Genomic DNA, 17,961 nt, shown 5'->3' with positions numbered 1-17,961 from the left:
TTTTTCGTTCAGGTACTTGCTCCGTTATCGGCGACCCTCACATCACCACATTTGACGGCAAGTCCTACACAATGCACTTGAAGCAGTGCGCCTACGTGCTGTCCGAGCACTGCCACCTGCCTAATGGAACAGACAGGGGCTTCTCCATCACTATTCGTAACAGGTACTGCTCATCCTTGTATTCACACTGCAGACGGGAGCTGCTCGTGAATGTCACCGGGGAACCGTTCTTGATTCTCGACGTCGATGATGACTCTAAGAAACCAACTGCGTCCATTGAAACCGAACACGGCAGCACCACAAGCGTCACAAGGGACTACTCCACAGAAAAGATGGACGTCGAGTTCTTGGGTGATCGGAACATCTTCATTCACGTCGACTTACAGGTATGTTACTTTTTATTTTTTCAATAGTGTAAAAGTTGCAATCACTTTGTATAAAATAAAACATATCACAAAACAATAGCGTTTATACGAATGGCCGCACACCAGAGTTTTATTCAGAAGACAAAAGATGTATTAAGTTCTGGAGTTGTTCTGCTTCCTAGCTGTTATTTCGGTGGCCACACATTAAGGTTCATCGATAGATTTATCCACCTTGTACAGCGTCTTAAACAGTAGCAGATAAATCGGTCTTCTTAATAGCTTTCATTTGAATGGCATCACACTAAGGCTTTATCCGGGACTAAAAGGTTACAACCAACAGGTACAGCATGATAAACAGTACCACCTAAAAGTACCACACGATATTTTTTAGTTGAATGATCACACGCTAGGGTTTCACCCACAGGATAAAAAGTAAGAACCTTCTTGTACAAGATAAGAAACAGTAATACCCGGAAAGACTGCATGAAAGCCACGCTTTGGTGACACCTCTTGTGAACGTGTGGATTTAAAGAAAGTGCCGCGAACTACAGGTTACAATTTCGTCTAAAATGTAAATGTATGCTTATTTCTCGTTTTACCTCAGAACGGTGTAGCCTTTTCAGTCCACTGGACAGGATATAACACGTATCTGACAGTGAACTCGACGTTGAAAGATCAAACTTGTGGTCTCTGCGGCACGTTCAACGACATGAAAGAAGACGACTTCCACATGCGCAGTAACGACGACATAGTGACCATCGATGAGTTCGCACAGGAATGGTTGGTCCCAGATCGCTCCGTGGAAAAGTGCGCCACCGAGAGCGTGGTTAGTTCCATTAACTACTGTGACATCTATCTGCAAAACAAAAACTGGACCCTGGAGCAGTGTAGCGTCATCAAAGATCCCATCGGGCCTTTCGAGGACTGCCATTCCGAAGTCAGTTACAAGGAGTACTACGACAAATGTATACAGGACGGCTGCCGCTGCGAGGGGTGCCTGTGCAACGTAATTGCTGGATACGCCAAGGAGTGTGCAAAGAAGGATATTAATGTGAACGGTTGGCGGAATTACGTCGCTCGCTGCGCTGATGGTAAGATAGCACCACATGAAAATATAACCTGTGTAGGTGCCGAGATTTTATTTATAGACTAAAAGTTAGAACCACCTTGTACAACATAATTAAAAGTACCACATGAAAGTACTGCACGACAGCTTTCATTTGAAGTCACGAGGGTTTCATCCACAGGCTAAACAGTTAGAACCTTCTTGTACAGCGTGATAAACAATACTACATGAAAGAACTGCCAAATAGCTTTTTTTTTTTGAATGGTCACACTCTAGGGTTTCATCCACAGGCTAATAAGTTAGAGTCACCTTATACAACATAATAAACAGTACCACATGAAAGCACTGCTCAGTAGCTTTCATTTGAATGGCCACACTCTACTGGGTTTCATCCACAGACTTATAAGTTAAAGCCATTTTGTACAGCATTATAAACAGTACAGACCTTCGTTAAAGTGCTTTGTCATGTCTTGGTCGTTGCTGCAAATTGTTTTTTTTTGGCTAAATCCAGCGCAAAATCTTGTTTCAGAGTTCAAGTGTGGAGCAGACATGATCCTTGAACAGTGCCACACACACAAGAATGGCTCTGTAGCTTGTCCTCAAACTTGCGAGGATTTGGATCCCGATCAAAAAGGAGACTGCGAGAGGTATGCACTACAAGCCTATCAGCCACAGACCCGCTAAATGAATCATTCACTGGTCAAGCCGCTGTTAACTTCGTCCTTCAGAGAGTCGCTCAGTTACTCAGTAATTCGGGTGGTCTTTTGTGTCGGTCGTTGGTCGGTTTGTTGTTCTTTCATTAGCTGGGTCGTTCGTTAGTTTATTTGTACTTTCAATGGGTCGTTCCTTCATTCTTTGGGGGAAGGGGGTCGCCTGTTCATTCGTTTGTGTTCGTTGGGGGGAAGGTTCGTTCGTAGGTTCGTTCTTTCATTGGGTCGTTCGTTCTTTCGTCTGTCCTTCTTTTTGGTAGGTCATTCGTTCCTTAGTTCGGTATACGGTCGGTTGGTCGGTTGGCATTCGGTCGGTCGGTCGGTCGGTCGGTCCGTCTGTTGGTCTGTATGTTGGTCGAACAGTCACTTTGGGACCAAGGAGGCGGAAATTATGGTTAACATGTTATTCTAGAATCATGACAGACCAATGCGTCAAATAAAATGCAAACATTTTTTCTCTTTCTGCAGGCGCGGCTGCGTGGAAGCGTGCTACTGTAACGATACCGACATGGTTCTAAGAGGCGACAAATGCGTGCAAAAAACCGACTGTCCGTGTTACTTTGAAGGAAAAGAATACGAGAAAGGATCTTCAAGAATTGAAAAGTGCAACACTTGGTAAGTAGAGTAGTTTGGTCAGCGTTTGTTCGGGGTAGGAGTATATTGCGCCATTCTACCAATGACAGCACTGAGTTTAACGAAGGTGAACTAATTTCGGCTGAGAATGATGTCATGAAAGCTCGCACCAAATATGTGAGACCATCTGAGAGAGGGGCTGTAGGAGTTGGGGATATGTTTTGCGTGTGCTGCAGCTTCAATATCAAGGCTTAATTTATGCCAGCTGATACTCGTCCCTTGAATCAGCTATTAGAAACCTTTAGATCCAACGACGGTTACGAGGACGACTTCGAGATTTTCTGTGTGCTTGTACTGAGCATATTAGCTATCGCATCGTCTCTTAACTCTGTGAACTTGACGCCGGCTGCGTGTCTACAGCAAGATGTTTTGCAAAAGTCTCTCTCAGTCGAACACGAGATTTTAGAGGAGCTCAGTCACGGCATTTAGAGTTATTTTGACCACGTAGAAAATTACGTTGAAACTGAAGGAAACCTGAAAATAGTAGTTTACTAAGATAGAAAAACATCAAAAAGATCATAATAAACCATAGAAGAACAAGGATGGAGAAGATTAAATTGAAAACTTTAGGCTAAACCGTGAGGTGGCTCCTGTAAAGCTGAGTTTTACACAATTATTTGGCCTTCTTCTTTATGCAGAGCAAAAACATAAAATAGTCTAAGAAACTCGTTCTCGAACTCGTCGTCCGATCTAAAGGTCTGGGTTGACACCAACGAAACTAAGAACCAGGAGTAACTTACTACGAGGTAACCCACAGTCCAGCAAATTAACATTGGAATATCGATAAAAAGGATTTACTGAGAGTTGATCATGTGGGCATTTTTGAACGGTGTCTCATGCAAAACTGCATGTGCTTTCAAGGCGCTATATCAGTCAACAGACGACAATTAGCTGGCTCATTGGATTTTGACTTCACCATAAGTCGATCCCTTAGTGATTTTAACTGCGCGTTTGTCTCTCTGATTTATTCGTTTTTTTTTTTTTCTTTTTTGTCTAGCACTTGCAAAGGAGCTGGACAGTGGGAATGTACTGCACAGGACTGTGATGGTATGTACAAGTTAAATCCCTAGGTTTGGGAAAAGTTAGCTCTGCTGGCCTCAGCCATTTTAATCTCGTGGCCAATGGCAGTTGGAATAGCCGTAGTTGGAATATCCTACCATGACAACTGTGTGAACGGGAGTAACGTAACATAACGTTTGTTATGTTTATTTTAATATTACCAATTTGTATTAACGCCTGTGAAAGCTTTATAACAGGTGATCCTCGATCTCTTTTCTCGCTAATATCACTTTAAAATTGCTTTCTTGATATAGTCGCCGAAGCATCTAGGTCACTGCGTCACAAAACCTTTTCTATTTCTGAGGCTGTGTCGTTTTAAAAGAATCAATATATATAAATCCAAATGGCGCCTAACAAATTTCACTGGCTTGGATGTCATTTCTATGAAACATACGGAATATTCTTTTTTGTGTTACTTAACAGCATTGTGCGCCAGTGTTGGCAAAGTGTACTCTGACTGTGGTGTCACCTGCGACAACTTTCTGATGAGTGACGTGGCACGAGCCTCGCGGTGCAAGCCGGGATGCTTCTGTCCCGGCAATCAACTGCTGCTTGAGAATGGCACCTGCGTGGAAAAGAACGAGTGCGGCTGCAAGCACAATAACAAGTTTTACCAGAAAGGCGACTCCAATCCCGTCGACTGCTCAAAGTAGGCATCTTGTTAATTTATAATTATAAATTGGAGTAGAATTCGGTCCATTCTCGTACGGGTGTGACCAACAACAACAACAAAAATGACATTAGCGCAGTTTGCAATCGAGTGTCACAAAATCAAATTCAAAGTTATTCACAATGACTAATCACAAAGGACACAGGTAGTTCAGTGAACTAATCAAATATCTAAGCAATACACGTAGCTGACGCGAGGCGCAGAAAACGTGTGTGAGCGAGTCACTACTGGTTTGATTTTACTTCCGATTGGATGAAAAAGTGGCGGGAGTTTTTTAAGCCAACGGCACGATGAATCTATGCAAAACCTAAGAAAACAAGAATTACTTTGGACAAATAAGGGAAAACTGCACTATGGAGTCCTGTTATGCCATTAATTGTTGGTCATGGGGCGCTTTACATTCAAGCGTTGGAAACTTTTGAAGCGGGGGAAAATTGTATGGGAAAAAGTTAACTGGGCTTTTCTACTGATAAGGGGCCTAGCTCAAAACGTGTAGAACTATTTAAACATGATTGCACTTAATGCTCGGATACGAGAACTATAATTCACTTTTCGTGTTTTTAAAACAAAAATTTCAGTTGCTGGTGTATAGCTGGTGTACGCTGCGTGACGGCATATGTTCGTTGCGTTACATGTGTTGCTGCTCGTGCGTTTTGTTACCGGTGAAAGGCATTTCATGAACTGTTCGACCCGTAAAAGTCGGGAAATAATGGATTAGCATTTCGTAGATTTCCTGAACAGCACTAAACGCGTTTGTAACTGTATTTTCCTTTCGTCACCAGGACTTGTAACGGAGCACGAGAGTGGATCTCAAACAGCTCGATCGATCCATCACCGGAATACGAGTGCGCTTCATACGGTCAGGATCAGTACCGAACATTTGACGGTCGGTGGATCGTCTTCCATCAGGAACGCTGCGAGTTTACGATGTTGGAGGGAGACGGGGTCAAGATCTCCGTCAAAAACGAGCCTTGCAGGTAGGTATGGGATAGCTTCCTGGAATCCAGCGGTCCGTTTCTGGAAAGCCTCGGAAACTTTCCGGGCCGTAAAGCCATTTTTAGTTCATCTGTATCTAAAAACAGAGTAGTGTATACGCCTGAAACTTCTTGTATGAAGAGAACCTCTGTTCATATTAAGAATATGTGAATAAACAGCTCTGTAATCATACACCTTATTCCAAAATGGCCACCATTTTAGTATTCTTTTGTTTACTTGAAAATGAGCCCTTGCTGCCTCGTTTAAAGGAAAATATTCTTTTGAATTTCGAGTTTAAGAGCGAGGCAGAAAGGGCTAATTTGCAAGTAAACAAAAGAATACTTTAATGGCGGCCATTTTGGAATAACGCGTATAAGGTTTGAGATTTTGCTACGGTTTTCTGGGTGCGAAAACTTTTCGGGACCTTCGAGAAACGGGCCCCGGGGCCGGATTGTTCGAAACCCCGTTAACGCTAATCCAGGATTAAAAGTTAACCGAAGTAACAATTTTTCTTCTACATGAATGTTTTTCACTGCTTAAGTTTTGTGTAGTTTGAGATTACTCAGGTTCAAAACTCAAGGACAAACAATATAAACAGAAAACCTCACCGAAAATGTACAAAAATGAGATCAAAATTCTCGCTAATCCTGGGTTAGCTTAATCGGGCTTTGAACAACCCGACCCAGGCCTTTATTGTTGTGAAGCATGTAGCTGGACTTTTACCATGGGAAGATGTGCTGTGGTAAAGGACATGGTTTGCACAAGCCTTTAAAAGTCCTTAAAATGGCCAAATCCTTGGAAACTTCTTGAAATGATAAAAATTTTGGGCTTTGTCCACACTTACCGGGGAACTAATGCACCGAAAACGGAACTTTTCTAAAACACCCTTTTAACCGGAGGAATTTGAAAACGCCAGCTTTGCATTTGAATGCGGACCGCAAACGTTTTGAAAACGCAGCTTTTCGAAAACGATGACGTCTTGATGATCATGTGATTTACCCTAACCCTCAAGGGTGCACTGAAGCGTTTCTGTCGCCGGTGATTGTTGCGTTTTCAAAGTTTTGCGGCGTAGTTTGGACAGAAAACGTTTGATGTGTTTTCATAATGAAACGCCGTTTTCGAAATTGTACGGCCAAGTGTAGACGGGTTCTAAGAGGTATTTGCCATTTTCGCCTTGAGCTCGTCCCCGGTAAGGCTTAAAAGATGCTGATGCCGAAGCCTGCCAAAGGGGTACGATGAGGTATTCCCAAATTCGACTAAAAACGCGGCGTTATCAGATTAGTGACTTCATATCGCTGGAAATCAGGACAGTGGACGAGGCGTTTGATTGGCTTATCGCGAATTAGGGTAGACTGAGTTAGTTAAGTGATGTGCGCGAGGCTAAAGGTGCATGTTGCTTTTCTTTTTCAGAAACTCGCTTGAGTTACAGATGTGCAAACGAGTTGGCATCGAGTTGGAGGGAGGCGCCTCTTTCGTAGATTTGTTTCAGAAAGAGTTCTCCATCATGCATAAGCAAACTACAAAACAGTTCAAACCAGGAGAATATCCAGAACCGTGTCAAATGGAGATTCCTAATGTGGAAATCTTCCACGTCGGTTTGTTCCTCATTGTCCGTATTTATCAGCCTAACAACCCGTTCTTTGTCAAATTTGAGGTAAGCCGTGTTGAATTAATTAACAAATTGACTTTCTTTCCATGTTTTATTCTGTTATAAAGCACCCAAAACCACGAGTCACATTGGAAACAAGTAAACATGTTTTAAATGTAGCAGTCGCTACTTTCGTTACCACAGTTGAGCCTCTCTTCAACAGCTACCCTGGAATGTCGTTAGATTTCATTAATAATAAAGTATTGATCGGCCTACGAGTGGGACAAAACTTGCAGTTCTGGCTCTCCTTTTGAGGAGAGGTTTTCTTTTATAGAGAGGTGTGCGTCAGTTGAGTTTGGACTGTGAATAAATTTCGGAAAAAATAAGTTTTCAAAATGAAAAAAATATTCACGCGAAATATATTATATGCTCCAGCATTCGTAGACATTGTAATGTAACTGGCTCTCCGGATAATTAACCCTCTCCTAATAGCTTAGCCTGTGACCAAGCTCTCTCGGCAACTCTTGGAATAGCGGGGCTGTGAGTTTGCTAGAGGCTATTATAGCTAATCCACGTGTGAAGTTAATTCTCGCGTACTCTCAACTTGTCTGACTGCGCACTACCTAATGGCAGTAGAAAAATGGCTGTAAGCAGTTCGCGTCGAGCTTCCCGCTACAAACCTCGTCGAATTTTATTCCTGTGATTTTAGGTGTTGTAAGACATAAGAGCTGTGAGGACTTCACTTCGGTGGCACACAGTTGAGAGGTGGAGTATACAAAACTGAAACGTCTTCCACCTTTTATTCATTTTTGCCTTATGGTATGACACAAGTCATGCTACGAGGTTTAGAAATGGACCTCAAATTCACTCACTCATTCCGCTCCATGAGAAAATTAATTTTTGCATCAAACCTGGATTAAAAGCGTTTTCCACCACCTCCCTTCCTAGGTTTGCTTTTGTCCCCAAAGTTTCTGTGCAAATAATATTGGGGGGTAGGACAGAGGTGGAAATTAACAGAAAAAGCACTACAAGGGCCAACCAAAGGAGGCGATCGAGTGCGCTGAAAATAGATACAAAATACTACGAGGTAGCTCTAAGGAGTCTTTGATCTCTTATAGGTGCGATTTGATCAAGGGTCTCGTGTGTACGTCACACCGAACCCAACATACAAAAAGTCCAATAAGTTGACTGGTATCTGCGGTAATTTCAACGGACTCAGCCAGGACGACTTACTACTTCGTGATAAGAACACAATGGCCGCTGATGACACCGAGTTTGGTTATGAATGGAGAGACGAAGAGGATTGTCCCTACCCAGTGAGCCTTGACCCTTGTTTGGAGAATCCTGATCGGCAAGGCTGGGCTGAGAAAGGTATAGATGCAATACTATGAATCGTAAGTCAGCCATGTCGTAGATAACGCATCTCCAGAATTCTTGTCTCCATCTTTCCTGGTGTGCTCCATCCTTGTTCTTTTTTTTGTCTTTTTTGGTGTTTGTCAACCGTATCTCACTGCACGTGTATGTTTCTGGAGTTTTCTGTCAAAAATTCGTCACAACTGAATAATGTCAACCATATTATACTACACGTGCATGTTTTTACAGGTTTCTATCAAAGTTTCATCGTAAATGGGTCGTGTCTGATAGCTTCTACATGTCTTGTTTTGTATTTAGGGTCAGCCTTTTTTTGGTTCATTTTTAGTGAGTGAAGAACGGAGTATTTTGACGAACATGGAGGTGTCTGGAAATGTGGTCAAACACCGTCTTGAGTGTTTGATATATCGAAACTAAAACTAAGGAGAAAAGGGAGAAATAAGATCGTAAAAATCTGTGCTAATTAAGATCAGATGTCCAGGCACCGTCATGGTCATTATTTCTTTTGTTTAAACTTGATGTATTATTAATAGGCTTGAGAATTATATTTCTACGTACGCTGTTATCACTGATTGTAATATGGCTCGCTTGTTGACTATTTCCTTTTTATTTATTTAGGCTGTAATGAGATCAAGAGGAATGCAAACTTCAAAGCTTGTCACGATACCGTGGATCCCGAACCTTACTTCCAGGCCTGTAAACATGAAGCTTGTCTATGCCACAAGGGAGGGGACTGTGCATGCTTTTGTTCAGCGGTTGCATCCTACGTGCGAGCCTGTAATCAGTACGGAATCTCGATCACGTGGCGTCGGGAAGGGTTTTGCGGTGAGTAGCGAGAAAACTGTGTCTTATTTGACCAAGAGGATTTTGGAAAAAGTGCGTTCGATTTTGACTTGATAACTAAAGGTTTTTCTTAAGTTTTTTTTTTTTTTAATTAAGTCGATTGGAAAGGTGAAATCGCAAAAAGGGAAAATAACCAGAATTAGTAGCCAATATTTTCCGGTGAAGTAACCCCAAACTACATGTAGATGACACCAAAAAATTCCCTTGAGGTGAAAGAAGCAACATACCTTTTTCTAAAAAAAAAAAAAAAACTAGATTGCTGACCGCCAGAGGTTCAAAATGATCTTTATTCAGTTTGGAGTAAATTTCCAGACATTTCCAAATTTTGATCACGGCCTGTCACTATTAGTTGCCGCCCTAATGAGGACTTTCGAGAACTTCGAAATGTTCGGGTCAGCGTTTACTCTTTCGATGTCCGTACAATCTTCGACAAACACAAGTTACAGAAAAGAGGTGCTGTGTAAATGAATTAAAAATCATTAAAATTGTCGTTCAATGTTATTAATTAATTTTGATATCTGTTTTTCGTGACCAGAACTCCCCTGCTGTCGCCCTTGCGAAAACACCGGTGGCTACCTTGCCAACATAAGTTTGCCAAGCACGTGCGAGAGGCCCCCCAAAGATTGCCAGAAGTTAGGAGCAAGGTGTTGCCGTGGACCACGTGTTGAAGGATGCTCTTGTCCAATTGGCGCGTACTTTGATGGCAAGAAATGTGTCAATCAAACTGAACAGTGTGAGAGGCCTTGCGTTACCACAACAGTTGTCACGCCTTCTTCGACTGTGTTTAGCTCAAGTAGCGTCAGGTAGGTCAACCGAGGATTGTAATGTAACAACTAGTGTAATAATAATAATAATAACAATAATAATGACAATAATAATAATAATAATAATAATAATAATAATAATATTAAAACAATTGACCATATCGTGTCTGGGTGTCCTGAACTTGCGAAAACAGAATATACCCACAGGCAGGATAAAGCCGCCGCGTATATACATCGGAAAGTCTGTCACAACTATAATATAAAGACATCAGAAAAGTGGTATGACCATGAGCCGCAAACAGTTACAGAAAACGAGGATGTCACGATATTATGGGACATGCCAATACACACAGACAGGAAAATAACAGCCAACAGACCCGATATAGTGATTAAAGACCACAAAACGAAAACCTGTAAATTTATTGACATGGCAGTACCATCAGACAGAAACACATCCGTGAAAGTCAGTGAAAAACTATCCAAATATAAGGACTTGGAAATCGAAACAAGCCGAATGTGGGGCATGAGAACGGAAACGATACCAGTTATCATTGGAACACTTGGAGCTATCAAAAAGGGACTAGAAACTTATCTTGGAAGAATTCCCGGCCAATTAAGCATCAGTGAACTACAAAAGATAACCTTGCTAGGTACAGCACGCATTTTGAGGAGGGTGCTATCAAGCTAAAAACTGGCTATTCCCTAGTGCCCCAGGACCATGGTTTGGTCTCGGCCCTAAGGACTCTAAGCAAACATTACGTGAGGACGATAATAATAATAATAATAATAATAATAATAATAATAATAATAATAATAATAATAATAATAATAATAATAATAACTTTATTCAAGTGTCAAATATATTTAGCACTTTTAAATGTGCTAACTGGGGACACTGTAAATAAATAAATAAATATTTCAAATATATAACACGTTGAACTGTAAGGGTCGTCAATTGTGATCCACTTTATTCCTAAGTGTGACTTGGTTCCTTCAAAGCAAATGGTCTGACATTTGATGATTTTATTTCACATCCAAGTACGCTATTATATTTCTAGCGAAAATAGAATAGGTCGTGATGTCATATTATCAGTTGTTGTTATACCTCCCAACTCAAATGCGTTTTCCGTTTGGAGCGGAACGTGTCACGTGTTGTGGGTCAAAAGTAACTAGCTCCCTAGGGCGAACAAAACTCACTTACTCCCTAGGGAAACAACAACTTTCGACTCGCTCGTGATGAGGTCGTGCTCCTTGAAACCGCGACAAATTTGTGAGCCAGCCGGCGTCAAGCAAACGACTTCTTAATCCTCGCAGTTTTTTTTTTCTATTTTTGATTTAAGAGGTATAACAAAACACTTAATGACTGGTCCCGCGGGAAACAGTGAGTTTTGTTTCCACCGACCTCAGTGTTGACGATCTCGGGGAAAGAAAACTCACTGTTTCCCTTAGGGCCAGTCATTAAGTGATTATCGTCCAATACGACTAACTTGAGGGTTATGGTTAGGGAGTATCAAAAAGATAGCTCTTTGAAGAGATTTCTATCAAATTTGTACAATGTGTGGAAAATGTTGCTCCCGTGGGTACCCGTTGGTAACTAGATGCTGCGGCGAAAAAATAAAAAGGCAAAGAGGGAGAAGAGGCAAAGAAAAATTAAAAAAAAAAAAAAAAACAACGACAAAAAGTTCTCCAAGTGTTTAAGTGTTAAAAGTCAATGATTTAGCAAGATGCAAAACGAAGAGTATTTACATTAAGAAGCCTTTACTCATAAGCTTAAAAAACTAACAAAACTCATTATTTTATCTTGCCTTCTCACAAGCATAAGTACTTCAACGTCCACTTCACTGAGTTCAAGCGTGTCAAGCAGTGTGTCCACATCAACTTCAACCTCAGCAAGCGTGAGTACACCAACGACAACACTTTACTCGACATACTTAAGTGCCAGCACAAGCATTTCATCATCGACATCGTTGAGTTCAAGTGTGTTAACATCAACTACAACAAGTGTATCGACATCAGTCAGTACTAGTGTGTCAAGCAGCGTTTCCACATCAACATCGACAAGTATCAGCTCATCAAAATCAACTTCGTTGAGTTCGAGTGTTTCCACCTCTGTTACAACAAGTATATCAACTTCAACGAGCACAAGGTAATTCTTATTTTATATTTTATTTTATTATATGGCTGTGTCTCACAAAGACTGGGAACTACCGAATTCACTAATTTGATTGGCTGAAATCGATATTGACCGTGGTCTAGATTTTCCCATCTAGACCGGCATCTAGCTAGACCGGTTTCATTTTGCGTTGAAAAAGTAGCAAACTAAAATACAAAAATGTACACCATTTCTTTTATTTTCTTCTCATGGAAGTGCCAAAAAGCTTGATGACAAAAAAAGTAAAGAGGACGAGCAACTTTCGGCAGGTTTAAGTTAAGCTCATCGCCGTTCGCAAGCAAACTGTCAGCAAACCAGTTACATTAAACGAATTAAAGCTTTCTTCTTTGCCATATAATAAACATCTTATTAACCGAGCTGAGTCGGTCTGTATGGGAGAATCTTGACCTCGGCCGTGTGTACAGACCTCACTGCGTTCGGTCTGTACTCACGACCTCGGTCAAGATTCTCCCATACAGACCTGCAGCTCGGTTAATAAGAGCTAAGTATAAAAAGAAATATTGTAAAATATTGGCAAGTTCCTTAAGTTAAAATATGCATCTGGTCGTAGGCTGTTTTCATTCATGGATACTGTAGAAACTAGTTCATTTGACTTTACACTATAATTGGGCTTTAAGAAATTTGGAAGAAGGATATTTTGTTTTCTGTGGCTAATGGCATAACAGAAAAAGTTGCGATTCCTTTTTACCGCGTATCAAAAATATATTTAGAGAAATTGAATTTTTCAGCAAGCCATTCAAGGTGATTAATATCGAGCCTGTTCGCCTCGTAATAAAAAAGACTTTCGATTTACACAAAGTTCTAAAACGGAGAAGAAATACTTACGTTTGCTATCGCAGTCTTAAAAACGTATTTTCGTTTGGACGTGTAATTGTTTTTGCCTGACGTGCCCGTTGTAGTTTGGAACCCTCTCGCGTGTGGAAATGTGATGAAACATTGTTCCTCGTGTTGCTGATGATAAACCGGCCAATGTCAAATCCTGTGAGAACTGGGAAAAACCTAATACGATGTTTTTAAAACAATACAATGTTGCGTCTAATGGCTAGTGATTCGTTTGGTGAAGTAAAGAATCTAATTTGATTCATTCATGACTCGGTCAGAAAGTAAACTGACAGCTGGCAAAGTGAACGTATCTGTAATACGAGACAAACGTCTTGTGACATCTCTGCATTTTACCAGCAAATTGTAGTTGTCGTCACCCTCCCCTCCCTTCCTCACCGACCCGAATTATACTTCAACCGAGGGAGAATATTGGTAAAGCATCGCACCGGTATCGCGGAGGTCGCGGGTTCGAATCCCGTTGAAGCCCTGATTTTTTCAGGCTTCTTCTCTCCAATTGCTTAAATTGGAAAATTTACTACGATGATCATTCTTCACTTTCATCTACAACCGCAGTTCAAATATGAATTATTTCATATATACGTCACATTATTTCACTCCTCACGGGAAGATATGAACTCAATCAATTGACCTCGCTCCCAATGTGTGGCTTCATAGCTCAGTTGGTAGAGCATCGCACCGGTATCGCGAAGGCCACGGGTTCGAATCCCGTTGAAGCCCTGATTTTTTCAGGCTTCTTCTTTCCAATTGCTTAAATTGGAAAATTTACTCCGATGAGCATTCTTCACTTTCATCTTACTAGGTAGATAATCGCTAACTGTCAGTTGTAACAAAATCGCTCATAATAGCATTCCATAATCTTTATTGTGGCTCGTAAACTCTTTAATATGAAACCGTATGAAGCATGAACCCATAACCTCTGTTGATTCTTGACTAATTTAGTTCAATCTTCACATTAGAAGTATATTTTCTTTCAGCTTGTCATCATCTAAATCAGCGACAACTACATATAAATCAGTTTCTCAGAAGACTGCAGCCACCGTGTTCCCGTCTACCGTGGTAACAACAACAGGGACACAATTCTCCATCCCTACAACAAGTAGGATACCGCCAAGTTTGAAGACGCCGACCCGATCGTCGGCTTCAACTGTTTCATCTTACAGGTAAGTATATTTCAATTTTTAATTATAAAAGATACGCTTCTCTGTCTATTCGAGAGAGGGAAGCATGCCCTGAAGTAAGCACTGACTAATGTTATCACCGAGATAAAATATCCTTCTTTTCGAAAAAAGAATGGCTTCTGTGGAAGTTCAGAGAAATTACAACAAGGTTGTCTTTTAGGCGATCAGTTTTGCTCTACAAAGAAATAAGTTGTTAAAATACTTGTCTTCAAACAGTTAAAGTGTAGGTTGTTTAGGAACTAGAAAAAATTGGATGATGAAGGAATAGTTAGTAAACGTAAAACATCTTGTACTTTACAATAGAAATTTACGTTTCTAACTCCCGTTAATAATACCTTTTCACACCTTTTCAATGTGACCACTTCTCATTTTGTGACCTAGATGGGGCTAACATATATGCGGTACTATATGTACGACTGGTCCGAAAAAAGTTTGCCTGACTGAAGAAACTCAAAACAAGCACATGGGCAGCTTAGAATAATACAAGAACGATATTATAAATAATTTGATTGACATCTGTGACAAGTGTTTTCCGATAAAACCCTAGCACCTAAAAGAATGTTTTTTTATCTTTCCAAGTGCCAGTACCAGTGTTTCAACATCGACATCGTTGAGTTCAAGTGTGTCGACATCTACTACAACAAGTGTATCAACTTCAGTCAGCACTAGTTTGTCAAGCAGCGTCTCCACATCACCCTCAGCAAGTGTGAGTACTCCAACAACGACAGTCTACTCGACATATTCAAGTGCAAGTACAAGTGTATCAACATCCACTTCATTGAGTTCAAGTGTGTCCACATCAACTACAACAAGTGTGTCAACATCAGTCAGCACGAGTTTGTCGAGCAGCGTCTCCACATCAACTTCAACCTCAACATCCGCCTCAACAAGCATCAGTACTCCAACAACAACAGTGTATTCGACATATTCAAGTGCCAGCACAAGTGTTTCTATATCGACATCGTTGAGTTCAAGTGCGTCGACATCAACTACAACAAGTGTGTCAACATCAGTCAGTACTAGTGTGTCAAGCAGCGTCTCCACGTCAACTTCAACCTCAACATCAATCTCAACAAGTGTCAGTACACCCACGACAACGGTTTATTCAACATATTCAAGTGCTAGTACAAGTATTTCAACATCCACTTCGCTGAGTTCAAGTGTGTCCACATCTACCACAACTAGTGTATCAACATCAGTCAGTACTAGTGTATCTAGCAGTTTGTCCACTTCAACATCAAGCTCTTCAAGTGTCTCCACTTCTACGTCAACCTCGACAAGTGTCAGTACGCCCACAACAACGCTTTACACGACATATTCAAGTGCCAGCACAAGTATCTCAACATCAACTTCATTGAGTTCAAGTGCTTCGACATCGGCTACAATAAGTGTATCGACTTCCGTCAGCACTAGTGTGTCAAGCAGCGTCTCCACGTCAACTTCAACCTCAATATCAACCTCAACAAGTGTCAGTACTCCCACAACAACGGTTTATTCAACATATTCAAGTGCTAGTACAAGTATTTCAACATCCACTTCGCTGAGTTCAAGTGTGTCCACATCTACCACAACTAGTGTATCAACATCAGTCAGTACTAGTGTATCTAGCAGTTTGTCCACTTCAACATCAAGCTCTTCAAGTGTCTCCACTTCTACGTCAACCTCGACAAGTGTTAGTACTCCAACAACAACGGTTTACTCGACATATTCAAGTGCTAGCACAAGTATTTCATCGTCAACTTCATTAAGTTCAAGTGTTTCAACATCTACTACAACAAGTGTGTCAACATCAGTCAGCACGAGTTTGTCGAGCAGCGTCTCCACATCAACTTCAACCTCAACATCCACCTCAACAAGCATCAGTACTCCAACAACAACAGTGTATTCGACATATTCAAGTGCCAGCACAAGTGTTTCTACATCGACATTGTTGAGTTCAAGTGCGTCGACATCAACTACAACAAGTGTGTCAACATCAGTCAGTACTAGTGTGTCAAGCAGCGTCTCCACGTCAACTTCAACCTCAACAAGTGTCAGTACACCCACGACAACGGTTTATTCAACATATTCAAGTGCTAGTACAAGTACTTCAACATCCACTTCGCTGAGTTCAAGTGTGTCCACATCTACCACAACTAGTGTATCAACATCAGTCAGTACTAGTGTATCTAGCAGTTTGTCCACTTCAACATCAAGCTCTTCAAGTGTCTCCACTTCTACGTCAACCTCGACAAGTGTTAGTACTCCCACAACAACGGTTTACTCGACATATTCAAGTGCCAGCACAAGTATTTCAGCGTCAACTTCATTAAGTTCAAGTGTTTCAACATCTACTACGACAAGTGTGTCAACATCAGTCAGCACGAGTTTGTCGAGCAGCGTCTCCACATCAACTTCAACCTCAACATCCGCCTCAACAAGCATCAGTACTCCAACAACAACAGTGTATTCGACATATTCAAGTGCCAGCACAAGTGTTTCTACATCGACATCGTTGAGTTCAAGTGCGTCGACATCAACTACAACAACTGTATCAACATCAACAAGTGTCAGTACACCCACGACAACGGTTTACTCGACGTTTTCAAGTGCTAGCACAAGTATCTCAACATCAACATCGTTGAGTTCAAGTGTGTCGACATCTACTACAACAAGTGTGTCAACATCAATCAGCACTAGTGTATCAAGTAGTGTTTCCACGTCAACCTCAACTTCAACCTCAATATCAACCTCAACAAGTATCAGTACTCCAACAACAACGGTTTACTCAACATATTCAAGTGCAAGCACAAGTATTTCAACATCAACATCTTTGAGTTCGAGTGTGTCGAAATCTACTACAACAAGTGTATCAACATCCGTCAGCACTAGTATATCAAGCAGTGTCTCCACTTCAATCTCAACCTCAACCTCGACGAGTGTCAGTACTCCAACAACAACAGTGTACTCGACGTATTCAAGTGCAAGCATAAGTGTGTCGACATCCACGTCATTGAGTTCAAGCGTGTCCACATCTACAACAACAAGTGTATCGACATCAGTTAGCACTAGTGTGTCAAGCAGTGTGTCCACTTCAACATCAACATCAATATCAACCTCAACGAGTGTCAGCACTCCAACAACAACAGTATACTCCACATATTCAAGTGCAAGCACAAGTGTGTCGACATTCACGTCATTGAGCTCAAGCGTGTCCACATCTACGACAACAAGTGTATCGACATCAGTTAGCACTAGTGTGTCAAGCAGTGTGTCCACTTCAACATCAACATCAACCTCGACATCAACCTCAACAAGTGTCAGTACTCCAACAACAACAGTGTACTCGACGTATTCAAGTGCTAGCAAAAGTGTGTCGACATCCACATCATTGAGTTCAAGTGTGTCAACATCTACTACAACAAGTGTATCAACATCGGTCAGTACTAGTGTGAGTACAAGTGCGTCAACATCCACTTCACTAAGTTCAAGTGTGTCAACGTCTACGAGCACAAGTGTATCTACTAGTACAAGGTAAGCTGCTTGGTTAAGATGAATTTTGAAGGGTAAATGATATAAATATATGATTCAGTAACATGTTTTACGTTCCCTTACTCCTTTTTAAGTTTCGGTGTATCGAGTTTTTAGAGAAGGTGAAGTCCAGGTTTCCAGATTAATTTTTGAACTACTTATATTTTATAGGGTTTTTGTTGTAAAATCCGGTCTTGGTTGAGCGAGTTATAG

The 17,961-nt window shown here is 41.1% G+C and overlaps 1 protein-coding gene across 3 annotated transcripts in view; it reads left to right on the top strand.

Moving 5' to 3' along the window:
• LOC145469927 (uncharacterized) overlaps positions 1–17,961 on the top strand; it is a 61,923-nt gene that overhangs the window by 12,565 nt on the left and 31,397 nt on the right. Inside the window, exons 15-29 of one of the 3 annotated variants that reach the window (XM_081453742.1) lie at positions 13–386; positions 970–1,456; positions 1,961–2,078; positions 2,610–2,756; positions 3,772–3,821; positions 4,257–4,482; positions 5,286–5,480; positions 6,889–7,132; positions 8,185–8,437; positions 9,056–9,262; positions 9,816–10,083; positions 11,861–12,190; positions 14,035–14,220; positions 14,818–15,914; positions 16,218–17,751. In XM_081453742.1, coding sequence (XP_081309868.1) covers positions 13–386; positions 970–1,456; positions 1,961–2,078; positions 2,610–2,756; positions 3,772–3,821; positions 4,257–4,482; positions 5,286–5,480; positions 6,889–7,132; positions 8,185–8,437; positions 9,056–9,262; positions 9,816–10,083; positions 11,861–12,190; positions 14,035–14,220; positions 14,818–15,914; positions 16,218–17,751 — 5,716 coding nt within the window. Of the gene's footprint in view, positions 1–12; positions 387–969; positions 1,457–1,960; positions 2,079–2,609; positions 2,757–3,771; positions 3,822–4,256; positions 4,483–5,285; positions 5,481–6,888; positions 7,133–8,184; positions 8,438–9,055; positions 9,263–9,815; positions 10,084–11,860; positions 12,191–14,034; positions 14,221–14,817; positions 17,752–17,961 lie in introns of all 3 variants that reach the window. The other 2 variants (XM_081453741.1, XM_081453740.1) reach the window with 2 other exon arrangements.

This window comes from Orbicella franksi, chromosome 15, assembly GCF_964199315.1.
Source record: "Orbicella franksi chromosome 15, jaOrbFran1.1, whole genome shotgun sequence".
Classification (NCBI taxonomy): domain Eukaryota; kingdom Metazoa; phylum Cnidaria; class Anthozoa; order Scleractinia; family Merulinidae; genus Orbicella; species Orbicella franksi.
This window is presented reverse-complemented; position numbering and strand designations above follow the sequence as displayed.